Source organism: Brassica napus, chromosome C1, assembly GCF_020379485.1.
Source record: "Brassica napus cultivar Da-Ae chromosome C1, Da-Ae, whole genome shotgun sequence".
NCBI classification, from domain to species: Eukaryota; Viridiplantae; Streptophyta; class Magnoliopsida; order Brassicales; family Brassicaceae; genus Brassica; species Brassica napus.
In genome coordinates, this window is record NC_063444.1 from 25,767,254 (window position 1) to 25,785,772 (window position 18,519).

Here is an 18,519-nt window from a genome sequence, read left to right on the forward strand (position 1 = left end):
ATATTCCCCTCTACCAACCTCATTTCTTAGCATAAATAAAAGTGCAGGCTTTACCTTGGGAGTATCGATCACAGGATGCAAGGATTTTCAAACAAGTATCTGGATCTGCAGGTAAAAGTTAGTTCATATCTTTTCTCTCTACTAATTTCTCTCTTTAGTCAAAGTCTGATTATATTGTAAGATCATTGACCAAGATTGGACAGGCTTCCATGAATCAAGCCTTAATGGTGGTTGCCACCAAGTCCTGTTCACTTCTTTTTGCCCTATATCCAAGAATTCATATGAATCGAACCTTGATGATTGCCGCCACCAAGTCCCGTTCGAATTCTTTTTGTTGGAATCCTTATGAAGCAAGCCTTAATGGTTGTAGCCACCAAGTCATGCTCGGATTCCACCTAACTAACACCTATTATATATATATTTTTTTTTTCTTTTTCTTTTTCTTTTTTCTTCTTTTTTTGTTGAAAATAAATATCTCTACCTATAAATCTAGGGTCGAAATAGAGAGAGAAAATGTGATAAATCTACACAAGGCTTTACCTTCCAGACTTGTTTGAAAAATCCGATCCCATCTATACCAAGCCCCAAGACAAGCAGTTTTGTCAGGTTTAGTGTTGGAGGTCAGAGGTCAGTTTTGGTTCCTTCAAACAATCTTAGCAAGTGTGGATAGTTAACATGTTGATCCATTTTAGTATCTTTAGTACTATCTGCAATCAGTAAGTCTAGAATGGTGCTAAAAAGTGGTTAGATAACAAGCAAAAATCTAATACGTTCATTATCCCCTTCTTGACTCAATAAAAACTTGTTGAAAACATTTTAATAAGACTAATGAATAAACTATTATCAGTAAACCCCCCCCCCCCCCCCCCCCCCCCCCCCCCGCAGACATAAATTACACTGTCCCAGTGTATATCTAGTCGGAGTTATGGTGAAAACATAAATCATACGTACTCAATTGAACAAGTTAGAACGATATACCTGACCGATCTCGGGATCGATCGATGGAATGGAGGTACCGTCGATCGTTTCTGTTGTTGTAAGGTCGATCAATGTTGATCTTGTTTCATCGGTCGATCTGGCACTCGTCAACTTGCATCATCATATTTTTTTTAACCATTTTTTTTTAACTAAATTTAAACTAAATCCTAAATATCCTAAAACTAGAAATGGGTTGCATCCCATTCAGCGCTTATTTTAAGTCTTTAGATCGACTCGAGGTCCGATCTGTCTAATTATCAGGAAGAAGGCCTAAGTTTAAAGGTCTGCTAATTGGCGGTTTAGCCCAATAGTGTTTCACTCGTTGACCATTCACTGTAAATTTTTCTCCTTTATCGTTTATAAGTGTGATGGCTCCATAATGTTTGACATCCACAACAGTGAAAGGACCTGACCAACGAGATCGGAGTTTTCTGGGAAACAGCGTAAGCCGAGAGTTATATAACAGCACTTGATCATTTGGTTCGAAGTGCCTGGAGATGATCTTTTTATCGTGAAATGCTTTCGTTTTCTCTTTATATATCTTTGAGCTCTCATAGGCTAAGTGTCTTATTTCATCCAACTCGTTAAGCTGCATGAGTCTCCTTTCGGCAGCTGGTTTGATGTCGAAATTTAATAATTTTATAGCCCATGATGCCTTGTGTTCTAGCTCAACCGGTAAGTGACAAGATTTTCCATAGAATAGGTGAAATGGGGTTGTTCCTAGTGGGGTTTTGTATGCAGTTCGGTAGGCTCAAAGTGCATTGTCCAGTTTTCTAGACCAATCTTTCCTAGAAGTTCCTACGGTCTTTTCTAAGATTTCTTTGATCTGTCGATTTGAGACTTCTACTTGTCCACTTGTTTGCGGATGGTAGGGTGTAGCAACTTTGTGGTGAACTCCGTTCTTACGGAGTAATCCGTCAAAAACTTTGTTGATGAAATGGGATCCACCGTCACTTATGACTACTCGAGGAACTCCAAATCTTGGGAAAATAATGCTTTTGAAAAGCTTGATAACTACAGATGTGTCATTTGTTGGGGAAACTACTGCTTCGACCCATTTGGATACATAATGAACAACGACTAGGATATATTTGTTCCCGTACGAGGAAGGGAAAGGACCCATGAAGTTGATCCCCCAACAATCAAAGACTTCTACTTCTAGAATAGACTTTTGTTCCATTTCATGTCTTTTGCTGATTTTTCCTCTTCGTTGGCATCTGTCGCATTGTGCTATGAATGCATGAGCATCGCGAAACATGGTTGGCCACCAGAATCATGCATGAAGATTTTTGATACCATTTTAAAGGTTGCAAAATGTCCAACGTAGTCGGATCCATGGCATTGGAATAAAATATATGGGATTTCAGTTTCGGCGACACATCATCTATATCTTCCGTCTGAACAATGTTTGTAGAGGTATGGTTCGTCCCAGTGATATCTCCTAACTTCTCTCAAAAATTTCTTTCTTGTGTAACCTCTTAGCTCTTCGGGTTCTATGTCAGCAGCTAGATAGTTCACTATGTCAGCGTACCAGGGTCTATCCCTTAAACTTTTTTTTACTGCGTGCACTTCTCGACTTAGACTTCCATCTAAGGGAGAATCATGTTCAGGAGGCACGGTGTTGCAGGCGACGCTAGCTTTTATATCGAAAGTGATGGTTATGTGGGAATTTTCTTGGTTTTGATCATCGGTAGTGTCAATCGACATAGCATCGTCGGCGTCGATCGATGGTTCCTCGGATGCGAAACATATTTTACCGACGAAAGATGAATCCGTTTGGTAAACATTCTCTATCGGCAAAAAATCGTCGATAGGGACGTCATCTTCTATTCGTATCCGGGAAAGATGATCTGCGACTCCGTTTTCTACTCCTCGTTTGTCTTTAATCTCGATGTCAAATTCCTGGAGTAGCAAGATCCATCGCAAGAGTCGTGGTTTCGCGTCTTTCTTCTGCATTAAATATTTTATCGCAGCGTGGTATGTATGAACAATCACTCGCGAACCGACTAGGTATTGGCGGAACTTTTCAAATGCATAGACTACAGCAAGTAGTTCTTTTTCAGTTGTTGTGTAATTCCTTTGTGCCTCATCGAGTGTTTGACTAGCATAGTAAACGTCATGAAGCTTTTTGTTTTTCCTTTGGCCTAGAACTGCTCCTACAGCGAAATCGCTAGCATCACACATAATTTCGAAAGGAAGATTCCAGTCAGGTGCTTGTACGATGGGGGCAGTTATTAAGGCTTTCTTTATTCCTTCAAAAGCCTTTACGCATTCAGGTGTGAAGTCAAATTTAACTTCTTTACAGAGGAGGGTTGTTAATGGTCTAGCGATTTTGCTGAAATCTTGTATAAACCTCTTATAAAATCCGGCATGCCCGAGAAAACTTCTCACATCTTTTACGTTCATGGGTGCAGGCAAACCGGTTATTACCTTAATTATTGCTCGATCTACTTCTATACCAGCAGCGGACACTTTACGTCTTAGGACGATTCCATCGTTCACCATGAAGTGGCATTTTTCCCAATTTAGAACGAGGCTCTTTTCTTCACATCTTGCCAAAATTTTACATAGGTTATCGAGACAGTTTTTGAAATTGGATCCATATACTGAGAAATCGTCCATGAAGACTTCCATGAAATCTTCTATCATATCAGTAAATATTGACATCATGCATCGTTGGAAAGTGGCAGGGGCATTACAAAGACCGAATGGCATTCTGCGGTATCCGAAAATGTTCAGTAAGGGCATGTAAAGGTGGTCTTTTCTTGATTGTCAGGATGTATAGGGATTTGGAAAAATCCAGAGTATCCGTCAAGAAAACAGTAGTATTGGTGATTTGCCAATCTTTCCAACATTTGATCAATGAAAGATAAAGGGAAGTGATTTTTTCTGGTGGCAGCGTTTAGCTTCCTATAATCGATACACATCCGATGTCCAGTGACAGTTCGCGTGGGAATGAGTTCGTTTTTATCATTCTTAACCACTGTAATTCTGCCTTTCTTAGGTACAACATGCACGGGGCTCACCCAGTTGCTATCCAAAATTGAGTAGATGATTCCAGCATCTAGAAGTTTGATAATTTCCTTTTTAACAACTTCTTTCAAGTTTGGGTTTAGCCTTCTTTGATGTTCCACTGACGATTTGGAATCGTCTTCTAAGTGAATTCGGTGCATGCACAGATCTGGAGAGATACCAAGAATATCCTCGAGACAATATCCGAGGGCTTTCCCATACTTGCGCAGTTTATTCAATAATAACACAAGTTCTTCGTTGGTTAGGTTGGCGTTTACAATTACGGGGTAAGAATTATTCAATTTTTGGTGCTTTTTCGGGATCCCAATTTTCTAGAGGGGATGGTTGTCGATCGACGGCGGCCTTTATATATCGATCGACTTTGATTTCCGAATCGTCATCCTCCACATCATCGACATTTTCTATTTCTACACTTGCGTCCATCAATCGCGCGTATCATCAGCTCTGATGTCGATGCTAAATGTTTCCTCTTCCGGTAGATGTGAGCACTTTTTTCAGGGGATCATCTGAGCATTGGTCTATGAAGGATTCTTCAGCCAACTCAGAGATATCGTCCACGTAAGAGGCTTGTTTATCGATTAAGGGTCGTTTTATCAGTTTTTCCATATCGATGGTCATTGGAATGTTTCCAACGTTTAAACATATCCGACCTTCCTTGACGTCGATGATTGCACCAGCGGTAGCTAGAAATGGTCTACCTAAGATGAGGGGATCTTTTGGTTCATTCTGGTATTTCAACACAACGAAATCCATTGGTACATGACAGTCGTTAATTCTTATTGGCATGTCATCTAGTACTCCCTCAGGTACTCTAACGGATCTATCAGCAAGAACCAAAGTTATTTTGGTTGGTCTGAACTCGTTGTATCCCAGGGATATCGCGACAGAGTGTGGCATGAGATTCACACTGGATCCTAGGTCACAAAAGGATCGAGAAAACTCTTATTTCGTATGTTGCAATCTAGAACAAAACTGCCAGGATCAGGTCTCTTGATTGGAGTTTCGCCTTGGATTATTGCACTCACTTCTTCCGAAACTATCATGACGCTGTGTTCAGCAGCTGGGAAGCTGTTGGATACCATATCCTTTACATATTTCTTTATCGAAGGTGACACTTTCATGGCATCACTTAGTGGCATTTCCAACGTGATTTTATCAAATGCTTTCTTGTAGATCGCTTTATCCAATTCTCGTTTAGTTTGCGTCTTGTTAGGAGGAAATGGTGGCAAAGTCCTATACACTCTCTCTACTGCCGGTTTGGCAGGAGTCGAGTGTCGAACGACATTGCTTTCATTCTGTCGATAGTCGGTCGATCGACATTATTCCCTTCTTGTCGATCGACATTATTCCCTTCTTGTCGATCGATTTCCACATCTTCTTTCGACTCCTTGGTACGGCCTTGGATAGGCTGTTGTTCCTGGATCACTTGAAGTGGGATGAATTGAAGTTGTCCTCCGAGGTTTCTAACACTCTTTGTACGGATGGACTTCTCCTGTAAGCCATGGATTGCTTACATGATGTATAGCTACTCTCTAGCACAGGTGTTCCCTGCTGGTTGCTAGGATGATCATGTTGGAGATTCCTCTCCTTAGGTGAGTTCAATGTTCTTGATGCTGAACAGAGAAAGCAATAGGACACAAGACAAGCAATAGCTCAAAGTTCTTAGATTAATCGTTTATCTCCAACTTAGTTGGTTACATGACATTAATAAGAAAGAAAGCGGCTACTACTCTAGCTAGGAAACCCTAAGCATAAACCGAGATGGTTTAGGAATTCTAATCCTAATTGTCTTTGGTTTACTTTAATAAAACTCCTAAATCGACATGTCTTTTGGTTCTGAATTTGAATCAATTACATAACTTGAAAACATTAAACCAACAAGCTGGTTTAGTCTTGATCTCGTCCAGCTCCTCCACTTTAGCTCTCACGAATTTGAGTAAGTCTTGTAAGGCTTTCTCTTGGGCTCTGGCTCTGGATCTCGTGATAGGTCCCTCCCTCAAGACCAAGGGGTCTTGATCTGGCACGCTGTTCCCATCTGCCGGTTCTAGCATGCTACTGTCCTCTTGAACTGTGCCAACGTCTTCCTTAGGTTCCATGTCAGGCTTCCAACTAGATGCACCTCCATCGCACTGGTTCACACTTGACCAAAGTTCAGTTAGCTCATCATCCTTGTACTTGTCCTGCTCATCACCTTCCTCATCACTCTCCTCATCACTGCTGGAACTGTCTTGCTCGGCTTCAGTCTGGGCCGCACCATCCCCTCCTCCTTTAAAAGGATTTGTCCTCAAATCCAAATCATCTGCAACAAAAGAATAAAGGTCAGAAACATTGAAAGTAGAACTAATGGGATACTTACCTTCAAGATCAATCTGAGAAGCATTGTCGTTGATCCGTTTGAGCACTTTGAAGGGTCCATCTTTCCGTTTCATTAGCTTGGACTTTCTCACATGAGGAAACCTGTCTTTCCCGAGATGTATCCAAACTAAATCACCAGGTTGAAGTACTAGCTCCTTCCGACCTCTGTTCTTCTTCCTAGCATACATCTTGGTGCGCTCCTCTATGTTCTTCTTAACCTGTCCATGCAAAGACTTAACAAAATCTGACTTTTGGCTGCCATCAAGGTTAGTTTGTTTTTTCAGTGGTAATGCAAACAAATCAACAGGAACTAATGGATTAAACCCATATACAAACTGAAAGGGAGTGAACTTTGTTGTTGAGTGCAGTGATCTATTATAAGCAAATTCCACATGAGGTAAACAATCCTCCCAAGTCTTAAGGTTCTTTTTAATTAACGCTCGCAATAGGGTCGACAATGTCCTATTCACAGTCTCAGTTTGGCCATCAGTCTGGGGATGACAAGTTGTAGAAAACAACAGTCTGGTTCCCAACTTTGCCCATAAAGTTTTCCAGAAATAACTAAGGAACTTAGTGTCTCTATCCGAAACAATTGTCCTAGGCATTCCATGCAATCTAACTACTTCTCTAAAGAAAAAATCAGCTACAATAGATTCATCATCAGTCTTATGGTAGGGAATGAAATGTGCCATCGTAGAAAACCTATCAACCACCACAAAGATACTATCCCTACCTCTTTTAGTTCTAGGCAAACCTAAAACAAAGTCCATAGAGATATCAACCCAAGGATGTTCAGATATGGGAAGAGGAGTATACAAACTAGTCGGATGTACCTTTGATTTAGCTTGCTTACAAGTGACACACCTGGAACACACTCTCTCCACGTCTTGTTTCATCTTAGGCCAATAGAACTGTTCCTGCAGGGTGCTTAGTGTTTTCGCAACACCAAAGTGTCCCATCAAGCCTCCTCCATGAGCTTCCCTAACATACAGCTCTCTCAAAGAAACACACGGCACACACAGGCGGTTATCATAGAAAATAAATCCTTTTCCTTGATAGTAACGACCACTAGCATGCTTATCAGTTTCCTTATAAATTTCAGGGTCATCAGTATAACAAGTCTTTAGGTGTTCAAAGCCTAAGAGTTTTGTTTCCATGGACGAGAGAAGAGAATACCTGCGTGAGAGTACATCTGCTACTACATTCTCCTTACCTTGTTTGTAGTTGATGACATAAGGAAAGGTTTCTATGAATTCTACCCACCTTGCATGTCTCCTGTTCAGCTTCTGTTGTCCTTTGAGATGTTTGAGAGATTCATGATCTGTATGGATCACAAATTCTTTAGGCCAAAGATAGTGCTGCCACGTCTGAAGGGCTCTCACCAGTGCGTACAACTCCTTGTCATAGGTAGGGTAGTTCAGAGTAGCACCTCTTAGCTTTTCACTGAAATAAGCTATAGGTCTCTTCTCTTGCATCAACACAGCTCTAATACCTACTCCTGAGGCATCACATTCTATCTCAAAAGTTTTAAGAAAGTTAGGTAACACAAGTAGTGGGGCATTAGATAATCTTTCTTTCAACAATTGGAATGCCTTATCTTGGGTGTGATCCCATAAGAATCTCACACTCTTCTTTATAACCTCAGTGAGTGGGGCAGCAATAGTACTGAAGTCTTTTACAAACCTTCGGTAGAAACCAGCTAATCCATGAAAGCTCCGGACCTCTCCAATGGTCTTAGGCGTCGGCCATTCCCTGATGGCTCTCACTTTCTCCTCATCAACCTGTACACCCTGTGAAGTCACAACAAAACCTAAAAAGACCAGGTTATCTGTCCCAAAAGAACACTTCTTGTAATTGGCAAACAAAGTTTCTTTTCTAAGCACATCTAGTACATGTCTCAAGTGTTCAACATGTTCTTTCATTGATTTACTATAAATGAGAATGTCATCAAAGTAAACTACCACGAACAGTCCTATGTAAGCTCTCGAAACATGGTTCATCAATCTCATGAAAGTACTAGGTGCATTAGTGAGGCCAAAGGGCATAACTAGTCATTCATACAATCCTAATTTAGTTTTAAAGGCAGTTTTTCACTCATCTCCCTCTTTCATTCTAATCTGGTGGTAACCACTCTTTAAGTCAACCTTAGAAAAGACACATGAACCATGTAACTCATCTAACATATCATCTAAACGAGGGATAGGATGTCTATACTTAAATGTAATGTTATTAATTGCTCTGCAATAAACACACATACGTGCCAGCTCCCATCCTTCTTGGGAACTAGTAGTACTGGTACAGCACACGGGCTCATACTTTCTCGGATGTGTCCCTTCTCCAGCAGCTCATTGACTTGTTTCTGGAGCTCCTTAGTCTCCACAGGGTTGGTCCTGTAGGCTGGACGATTAGGAAGTGTAGCTCCTGGTACAAGATCAATCTGGTGCTCAATGCCTCTGATGGGTGGCAAGCCAACGGGGCTATCATCTGGAAAGACATCCTTGTATTCCTGTAAAAGATTTTCAATTTCTCTACGAATAGAAGGTGCACTGTTAGTTTCAGTTAGTAAACCTCTGTAAATAATCAGGACCAGGGATTGTTGTTTAAACACGGCATCTGTAAGATCTCCTGAGGTTGCTAATAAGTTGAGATGACTTACCTGATCAGCTCCCTTTACCAGTAGAGCTTTTGCAGCAGCTTCGGCTGCCTCCTTTCTTTGCTTGAGGCACATCTGATCTTCATATACTTCATGTGGCGTCAAAGGAACAAGTGTGATCTGTTTTCCTCCATGGGAAAAGGAATGTCTATTGGTGAATCCATCATGCAGCACCCTTCTGTCGAATTGCCACGGCCTCCCCAACAGGATATGACTGGAACCCATGGGTAATACATCACAAGTGATTTCGTCTTGGTACCTTCCAATCGTGAGTGGTACCTTCACTTGTTTTGTCACCCTTAGCTCTCCTCCTATGTCGCTCAGCCATTGAAGCAAGTATGGTCGTGGATGTTTATGTACGGATAGCCCAAGCTTCTCCACAAAGGTTTCACTTGCTGCATTGGTACAACTCCCTCCATCTATGATCAGACTACACACTTTACTTTGCACCAGGCACCTTGTGTGGAATAAGTTCTCTCTCTGCTCTGTCTCCTTGGCTTTAGGCTGGACGTTCAAGGCTCTTCTAGTAACTAACATCTCACCCTTAACAGGGTAGTCCATATCTTCTTCCCCATCAGACTCGTCTTCTTCTTGTTCATCCTCTGAGATAACTTCTCCATTAGCTAAGACAATCATGACTTTCTTACTGGTGCATTCATTGGCATAATGACCATAACCCTGACACCTAAAGCACTTGATGTTTGTGGCCCTTACTGGTGTTGCTGGTCCCTTGCCTTTGTCCTCACGGGTAGTTGTCGATGGTGTTGATGAAGTTGAGGGAGTTCCCTCCTTTGGCTTGGCGTTTGACTTGTCATCCTTGGAGTAAGAAGATTTTGAGTTAGAACCAAAAGGACTTCGTGTGGCATTCCATCTCTTGCGCTGTTGTTCAATCAGTGTGGCTTTATGAACCATCTCCTCAAGGGTATGGAAGTCTTGCATCTCCAACCTGTCTTGGATATCCGTATTCAGTCCATCTTGGAATCTAGCCATCGTGGCTTCAACTTCCTCCTCAACTTTAGCCTTGATCACGAAGGTTTCCATCTCAAGATGATACTCCTCTACGCTCCTGGTTCCTTGAGATAGTTTCCTGAGTTTCTTGTGGAGATCGCGCCCATAGTGGATGGGAACAAATCTGTTTCTCATAACCTCCTTCATCTCATGCCATGAAGTTATTGATTCATCATTGCGTCTCCTGATGCTGGAGAGATTTTGCCACCACGTAATAGTATATCCCTCAAACTCTGTTGCGGCTAGCCTGACTTTCCTCTCCTCACTGAACCTTTGAAGCTTGAATAAAGCATCCATCTTCTGTTCCCACTCAATGTATGCGTCTGGATCAGCCTTTCCCTGGAAGGGTGGAATCTTAAGCTTAAGATTGCCAAAGCTATCATCATGCTGACGTCTGTGGTTGTTGTTGTTGGTATTGTTGTTGTTGTTGTTGATGAACCTATGAAGTTATCTACCGTCTTCCTCATCAGCAAGTTCTTCTCGTTCCTCATCCTCCTCAGCTTGTTCCCCTCTCCTAGCACGTATGGGTTGTTGTGCCAAGGCTCCTCGAACTTCTCCAGCTATACCTGCAGGATCAACTTCACGAGGGTTAGCTTGCGCATAAATCTGTTCGGCATGTCCTCTTAATTGGCGTGTAACATCCGCGAGATAGAAGTGGCTAGGTCAGTGGCGATGGAGCAACCGTGGATTAAAGCTAGAAGATGAAGTTAGAGTTTGCCGCTTTCTTAGTTCCACTTAGGGGAGTTTTTTATATGAAGTCTATGATATAATAGTTAAATGATTTGAACCTAAGTGCTATTTGGAAGAAGCGAGAGTAATGAAGCTCGAAACAAGTATGCGCATTACCATTGACACATCCAATGCTCATTACCAATTGACCGAAGCTATGACATTGACACCAAAATGAGACTATATATGCTCACACTGTGTACAACTATAAAAACTGAAAGTATTTTAAAATTTTCAATAATACGCTTGGAACATGTTCTTACTTTTCTCAACACGACGTCGTTGGAGTTTTTGTACTTTTCTGAATACGACGTCGTTTGTGTACCATGCCACATAAAATCTTGTATAGATAGACACGTACACCACGCGTATATATAATTTATTTATTTTGATTCCTCTTTTTTGAAGAAGAAGAAGCCCAACAAATTAAATAGTTTCAGAATTTTCCTCCATTGATTGGTGGGAGAGAGAAGAACATTCGCAGATTGTTAAACAAGGAAACGTAATCTCCTCTCAATTATTTTCTCGGTTCGGTTCGAGTTCGGTTTTAGTATTTTTCCAATTGAAGTAAACCATAGTTAGTTTAGTTTGGTTTGTGTTCGGTTCGGTTTATATTCGGTCCGGTTTGTATTCAGTTCGGTTTGTATTCGATTCGGTTTGTTTTTTTTGGATCGGTTTAATTAGATTCTTTTTAGTTTAATTTTTCTAAGAGAAATTATGTTTTACGACATAAATTACGTAAATATAAACTATGTGAATTAAATTCAATATAAAACTGAAAGAAAAACCTTTAAGAAGTAACAAAAAGTATATATAAGAATTAAAACAAATGAAAGTTAAATAAAATAAAAAAAACAATGTTATTAGTAATGTCTCTTATATCATTAAAAATTTAAAAATCTGCGATGAAAGAAATATTTTAAATCAAATATTTTGATGATTACATATTAGGTTAGAAAAATATATGTTAATGAATAAAAAAAAGACATGTGGCTTAGTATTAGAATTTAAGTATATTGGTATTACTAATTTTTTTAATATAAATAATTACAAAAACACATCGGTTTCTCGGTTCGGTTCGGTTTTAAACCAAACCATTCGAGTTGGGAAAATCTTTAACCGAATGGTTTGAAATAGACTTTGGTTCGGTTCGAATCGGTTTCAGTTCGGTCGGTTCGGTTTAACTCGGTTCGGTTCGGTTCGGTTTTTTTTGCCCACCCCTAATACAAACTTCCTTCCTTTTCAGATCTGAATCGGTTCTTTAAAAATTCGATATCTTGACTCATCCACCAGCGAAAGGGGTACGTACCTCCACGGTCGTCTTAATTTCGTTGGATCTGTTGAGTTTTCAAACGGTTATGGGTGTTTGATTGTGTAGGGTTGATTTCGAGATCGGAAAATGACGCATCGGGTAGATCAGGAATACGATTATTTGTTTAAGATAGTGTTGATCGGAGATTCAGGTGTCGGCAAATCGAACATCTTGTCGTGATTCACCAGGAACGAGTTCTGCTTGGAATCTAAACCAACCATCGGCGTCGAATTCACCACCAGAACTACTCAGGTCATTCTTCATTTTCTTTCTATTTTCGATATTCTTTTTCATCTCTTGAGATCTAACTGGGTTTGAATCTCTCAAGTGGAAGGAAAGACGATCAAGGCTCAGATCTGGCACACTGCTGGCCAAGAGAGGTACAGAGCCATCACCAGCGCTTATTACAGAGGCGCTGTTGGTGCACTTCTTGTCTACGACATTACCAAACGACAGACCTTTGACAATGCCCTCAGGTGGCTGCGTGAACTTAGAGACCATGCTGATTCCAACATTGTGATTATGATGGCTGGGAAAAAATCTGATCTTAACCACTTGAGATCCGAGATCTGTGGCTGAGGATGACGGGCAGAGTCTGGCTGAGAAGGAAGGTCTGTCTTTCTTTGAGACTTCTGCTCTTAAAGCAACCAATGTGGGGAAAGCGTTTCAGACTATCTTGGGAGAGATCTACCATATCGTAAGCAAGAAGGTGTTGGCTGCACAAGAAGCTGCTGCTGCTGCTAATTCCGTGATTCCGGGGCAAGGTACTACGATCAACGTTGATGATACATCTGGAGGCGTGAAACGTGGATGCTGCTCTACCTAAAACCTGAAGGTAAAAGCTGTTGTTTCGGGTGTTCCTCCCTATTCAAAGGTTTTCAACTTTTTGTTTGCACTTGCTTTTCATTCTGTTTTCAAGTTTTGGCTGATGAAAAATAACTATGCAAAGACCATGTAAAATACTTTACTGTCTATTTGCTCTTCGGTTTGTGTTCATTTAAAGATATTGTGAGATTGTTTAGTCAGTAAAGCTTTGTTAGTAGCGTACGTGGAATGCTGCTGGTGCCTTTTGCTCTTCTTCTTGCGTAGTTTGTTATGGCTATTTCTGGTTTATAAAGTATCCTCTCTCTCTCTCTCTCTCGACAAGCAAAGAAAACTACATAGTGTTTATTCTCTTTTTCTCGTATCCGGTTTAGGCCGGTTTGTCTTGGCTTGGATCATTTTTGGATTTTTATTAATGTAACTATCCACTTCCAAACCCTATGTTACACACTGAGAGGGTGCAACTAATAAATAATTTTGATTTTTTTATTAAGAAGGTTTATATTTTCATACATAAAACTAAGACATAAAGCAACCTTTTTACTTTAAATGTCAATCTCTATAATTTTTAGTAAAGCTTTAAGTAGAAATTAATTTTCATTTCTATTGTATAAAATAAACTGGATGAATACCATATGGAATATAGATATAGTGTTCCTAAACTGAAACACATTTTATGGAGCGTTTATTCAAGGTAATAGCAGTCTCGTTGTCTTAATGCTCGTGTTTAGAAAACATCAGCTTTCTCACACTAACACCTTTTGAATACGTCAATGACAAATTAAAAATTATTCTTCTCTTTCCAAAGGAGTCCATCGAATTCGAAAGAGGTCCAACTACTTCCATTTTGGATTATGGAAATGTCGAGATGTACTGGTTTTTACTTCAGTCATAAGATTTTAGATGATAAAAATCTTGGGTACTGCTCTACTCTAGATGTTAAGAATAGATTGAATACTCAAAACATTGATCAAGAACCATATAACGGTCAAAGGTCAATACGAAATCATGTAGGAATATGAAATAACCTCCGAACGGTGTCATCAAATGCAACTACGATGCGTCTCATCACGAGGGAGATAAGGACTCTGGTATGCGATGGACATTCAAAGACTCAAAAGGAGAGATTATAACATGTGACATGGGGAAGCTTGAAGGAGGACATACGACAGAAGAAGATGAATGTTCAACACTACTATGGGCAATGCAATCAATTCGGTCTCTAGGTTTTCATAAGGTGATCTTTGAAAGAGATAACCAACTGCAGTCAATATTGTGGCTATTTCTGAATTAACAATCTATGTTTTATAAACAGTGTTATTTCAACATTTTTTTCTTGTTACATAAAAATTGTCATTTTAAGATTCTAATATATTATATGTCTAATTTAGGTTTAACATTAATTGAAAAATACATTGATTTATAAAAAATTTTATCTATCTCAAATTTTATTGGTTAAATGGAACGCCCACAACCGCTCTTTGAGATTTATGCCTAACTGTATTGTTTGCACCATGTTGAAGATAATATGCATCATTCACTTTCTCCGAGACTCGAAACCAAAACCTCTCGGTGTATAAGCATTATTAAAAACCCTTAGTTAAACCACTAGACTAAAAAGAAAATGTGTTTAAATTTATATAAAAATTGTCAAAATAACACAATTATTTTAGTTTTTTAAAACAAAAGAGTGTAAGAGAACGAAACACATGTGCATATCTTTTATCTGGGAAAATCAGCATGACATATGTTTGAAACTTATATCACACATACATTAAGAAAATATTTACGTTTTTATATTTATAAAACAAAAACATCATTATTCTTTGTACCAAAAAAATAATCTAGCTAAAAAAAAAAAAAAAAAACTTTTGTAAAAGGGTCTCTCTGGAACAGTTGTGATCCTCCGTTGGTTGCCGTGGTAGAATTTATATCCGGCCGAAAGGATTGGCGATGGAAATGTGATCAACCTTATCCTAAACCATCCATATATGGGCGTCATCCACGAAAAGCCCAATAAAACAGGCATTTTATTACCACGTGATTGGCACGTGAAACCAACCAGGAAAAGTAGAAGAGAAACTAGTGGTGGCATCGGCAAGTTCGCACCCCTCTCTTCTCTTTCATCGATTCGATAGAGCGGTCGCGAAACTTTTATGTTTTCCTTTTTGCAAAAAATTCCGGGAAAATATTAGTCACCGGAAAATGTTCCTATCTCATCCTCCTCAAGCTATACAACCGACTTGTTATACCGTCAATTTCTTGCCTCGCTCTTCTTCGAAACCACCGTCGTATTCCGTTGCCTTTTACAATCATTCGACAACCTCCGCCGCGGGAGCTAAAATCTCAAACAATCATCTAATCCAGTCGTTGTGCAAAGAGGGTAACTTAAAACAGGCGCTTCGCCTCTTGTCTCAGGAACCAAGCCCCCCTAGTCAACAGACTTACGAGCTTCTGATTCTCTGCTGCGGTCGTCGAAGCTCTCTCCCCGATGCTCTACGTGTTCATCGGCACATTCTGGATAATGGGTCTGATCAAGATCCTTTTTTGGCCACGAAGCTTATCGGTATGTATTCAGACTTAGGCTCAGTTGATTATGCACGCAAGGTGTTCGATAAAACGCGTAAGAGAACTATATACGTATGGAACGCTTTGTTCCGAGCTCTTACGTTAGCGGGTCATGGAGAAGAAGTGTTGGGTCTGTACTGGAAGATGAATAGGATTGGAATTGAATCAGATAGGTTCACTTACACTTACGTTCTCAAGGCTTGTGTCACATCAGAATGCACTGCGGATCATCTAGCGAAAGGGAAAGAGATTCACGCACATCTTACCCGACGGGGATACAATTCGCATGTTTACATCATGACTACATTGTTGGACATGTATGCTCGATTTGGCTGTGTGGATTATGCTAGCAATGTATTTAATGGGATGCCTGTTAGAAATGTGGTGTCCTGGAGCGCGATGATAGCCTGCTATGCAAAGAACGGGAAGGCTTTCGAAGCTCTGAAGACTTTCCGCGAAATGATGACAGAAACCGAAGATTCATCCCCGAATTCTGTGACTATGGTGAGTGTGCTTCAAGCTTGTGCTTCGCTTGCGGCTTTAGAGCAAGGGAGATTGATTCATGGGTACATACTCAGGCGTGGGCTTGACTCCATATTGCCTGTGATCAGTGCTCTTGTGACAATGTATGGTAGATGCGGTAGGCTCGAAGTGGGACAAAGAGTATTTGATCGGATGCGTGAGCGTGATGTTGTATCCTGGAACTCCCTGATATCAAGCTATGGCGTTCACGGATATGGAAGGAAAGCAATTGAAATATTCGAAGAGATGCTGGCCAATGGGGCTTCCCCAACTCCTGTAACATTTGTCAGCGTTCTGGGAGCTTGCAGCCACGAGGGACTTGTTGAAGAAGGAAAAAGATTGTTTGAGTCAATGTCGAGAGACCATGGGATTAAACCCCAAGTCGAGCATTATGCTTGTATGGTTGATCTGTTAGGTCGGGCGAATAGGTTAGAGGAGGCAGCGAAGATGGTACAAGACATGAGGATTGAGCCAGGGCCTAAGGTTTGGGGTTCCCTTCTCGGGTCTTGTAGAATTCACGGTAACGTTGAGCTGGCTGAGCGTGCGAGTAGAAGGCTATTTGCTCTTGAGCCGAAAAATGCAGGGAACTATGTGCTGTTGGCAGACATTTACGCTGAAGCTCAGATGTGGGATAAGGTTAAGAAAGTGAAGAAGCTTCTAGAATACCGAGGACTGCAGAAACTGCCTGGTCGGTGCTGGATGGAAGTGGGGAGGAAAATGTACTCGTTTGTCTCGGTGGATGAGTTCAATCCTCTAATGGAACAGATTCATGCTCTCTTGGTTAAGTTAGCAGAAGATATGAAGGAGAAAGGGTACATACCGCAGACCAAAGGCGTTTTGTATGATCTTGAGACGGAAGAGAAAGAGCGGATAGTGCTGGGACACAGTGAGAAACTGGCGTTGGCGTTTGGGCTGATAAATACAGCGAAAGGAGAACCTATAAGGATCACCAAGAACTTGCGTTTGTGTGAGGACTGTCACTTGTTTACAAAGTTCATCTCAAAGTTTATGGAAAAGGAGATTTTGGTTAGAGATGTGAACCGGTTTCATCGGTTTAAGAATGGTGTTTGTTCTTGTGGAGATTACTGGTGATACTTTGGGGACTTTATACGTTTGCTTATGAATAATAAGCAAGGGAAGGAGACATGTCGACTTGAGCTCCCTCTTTGACCTAATCAGGCCAAAGAAATAACAAACAGGTGAGGCTTAATAAAAGTTTCATGTAATATATGCCAACAATATCTGTTGGGGATCATGATTGTTATAGCATACATATTTGTATTTTAGCGGCTGGAATAAAGTTTCAAAGACAGCTGGTCTTAAACGAATTGGTTTAGGAATTGGATTGATTTGCCTCATCTTGTTAGTCTGCAATATGTAGGTCAAAAACAGTCGAACACTTTCCTCACCTCTTTCTCTGGCTGCTTCAGACACCTCTTCCTTGAGTTTTGACGCACACGCATCTGCAGCTGCAGCGGTTTAGTCTTCAGTGTCCTCCGTTCAGCGCTGCTTTCTTGCGTGGCAAGTTTCTTGACTCTACCCTTTAACCGTAGCAACCTACAGGGCTACAATTTAGATGTTTCAGAAGTTCTGATGAACCGCGGTAACGACCTGAGAGCCAGTTTATCGTAGGAGCTTCCCGAGCTGGTATCTGTGGCCTTGTTAAATAAGTTCCCACGGCCTGCACATTGTCAGATAAGCTAGCAGCTTTTGAATTTGCTTCTCTAGCTATTTAGCTGCTGGCGCTGCATCTCAGGATTTCTCAGCTGGGACTTTGGCTTCTTCCTCAGCTCTAGCCCTTGTGATCCCATTTGCGAGCATTTCCTCATCCCATATTCGAGGATTACACACTGTCGTGGATGATATTACATCAAAAAGAGTTCAGATAAACATTAATTTTAGCTATAAACAATCCATGGAGAACGCGTTTAAGATCACTACAACTTTACTAGCAATCCAACAACTTCAAAATCAACAAGAGCCAATGTATATATCATATAGAGGCTTCTTTACTTAAAACTGAAAAGTTCATCTACATACTAAGGGACACAAAAGTTTAGGAACTACAGATTTTGCTCTAGTGTCTGCATATACTTGTGCGATAATTATCACGTTACGTTGTTTTCTGCCATGGCCTTGTTGTGGTGTTTGCAAAACATGTCTGCAACCAGCGATGCGATTTTCAACTTGGGAACCTACTATTGCAAGTTAATCAATATCATTTCTATGAGCAAATTATTAATTTCTTTTTAGTATATAATAATCCTTTTTAATCACAGTATAATTAATTGGTGGCCTAGGATGAACTATTACGTCTAGGGGTAGGAGTGATGTTCGGATATCCCCGTTCAGTTTCGGATTAGATTTTTGGGCATTTGCATATAGGGGTATTTTGGTATATGATTTTATTGAACATATCGAATTGGTACTTAACGCTTGTCTAGAGTAATCGGAATCGCAACGAGAGTCAGTCATCGACGATTTAGACATCGATGATTTAGACATCTAATAGTAATTGCAACGAGAGTTGGATGGCTTA

The 18,519-nt window shown here is 40.5% G+C and overlaps 2 protein-coding genes and 1 pseudogene across 2 annotated transcripts; 2 read left to right on the forward strand and 1 right to left on the reverse strand.

Moving 5' to 3' along the window:
- Positions 1-8,456: 8,456 nt before the first annotated feature.
- LOC106373475 lies at positions 8,457-10,644 on the reverse strand. Its single transcript, XM_013813644.1, has 4 exons — positions 10,594-10,644; positions 9,023-10,366; positions 8,624-8,872; positions 8,457-8,510 (listed from the first exon to the last, which is right to left on the reverse strand). Exons 1-4 carry the CDS (start codon positions 10,642-10,644, stop codon positions 8,457-8,459), a joined length of 1,698 nt encoding a protein of 565 aa, XP_013669098.1.
- Positions 10,645-12,116: 1,472 nt separating this feature from the next.
- Positions 12,117-14,256, forward strand: LOC106374643 (annotated as a pseudogene).
- Positions 14,257-14,803: 547 nt separating this feature from the next.
- Positions 14,804-17,308, forward strand: LOC106376452 (pentatricopeptide repeat-containing protein At3g46790, chloroplastic). The gene has a single exon (XM_022695012.2). It carries the CDS (start codon positions 15,096-15,098, stop codon positions 17,070-17,072), a length of 1,977 nt encoding a protein of 658 aa, XP_022550733.2. The 5' UTR covers positions 14,804-15,095; the 3' UTR covers positions 17,073-17,308.
- The last annotated feature ends 1,211 nt before the right edge of the window (positions 17,309-18,519 follow it).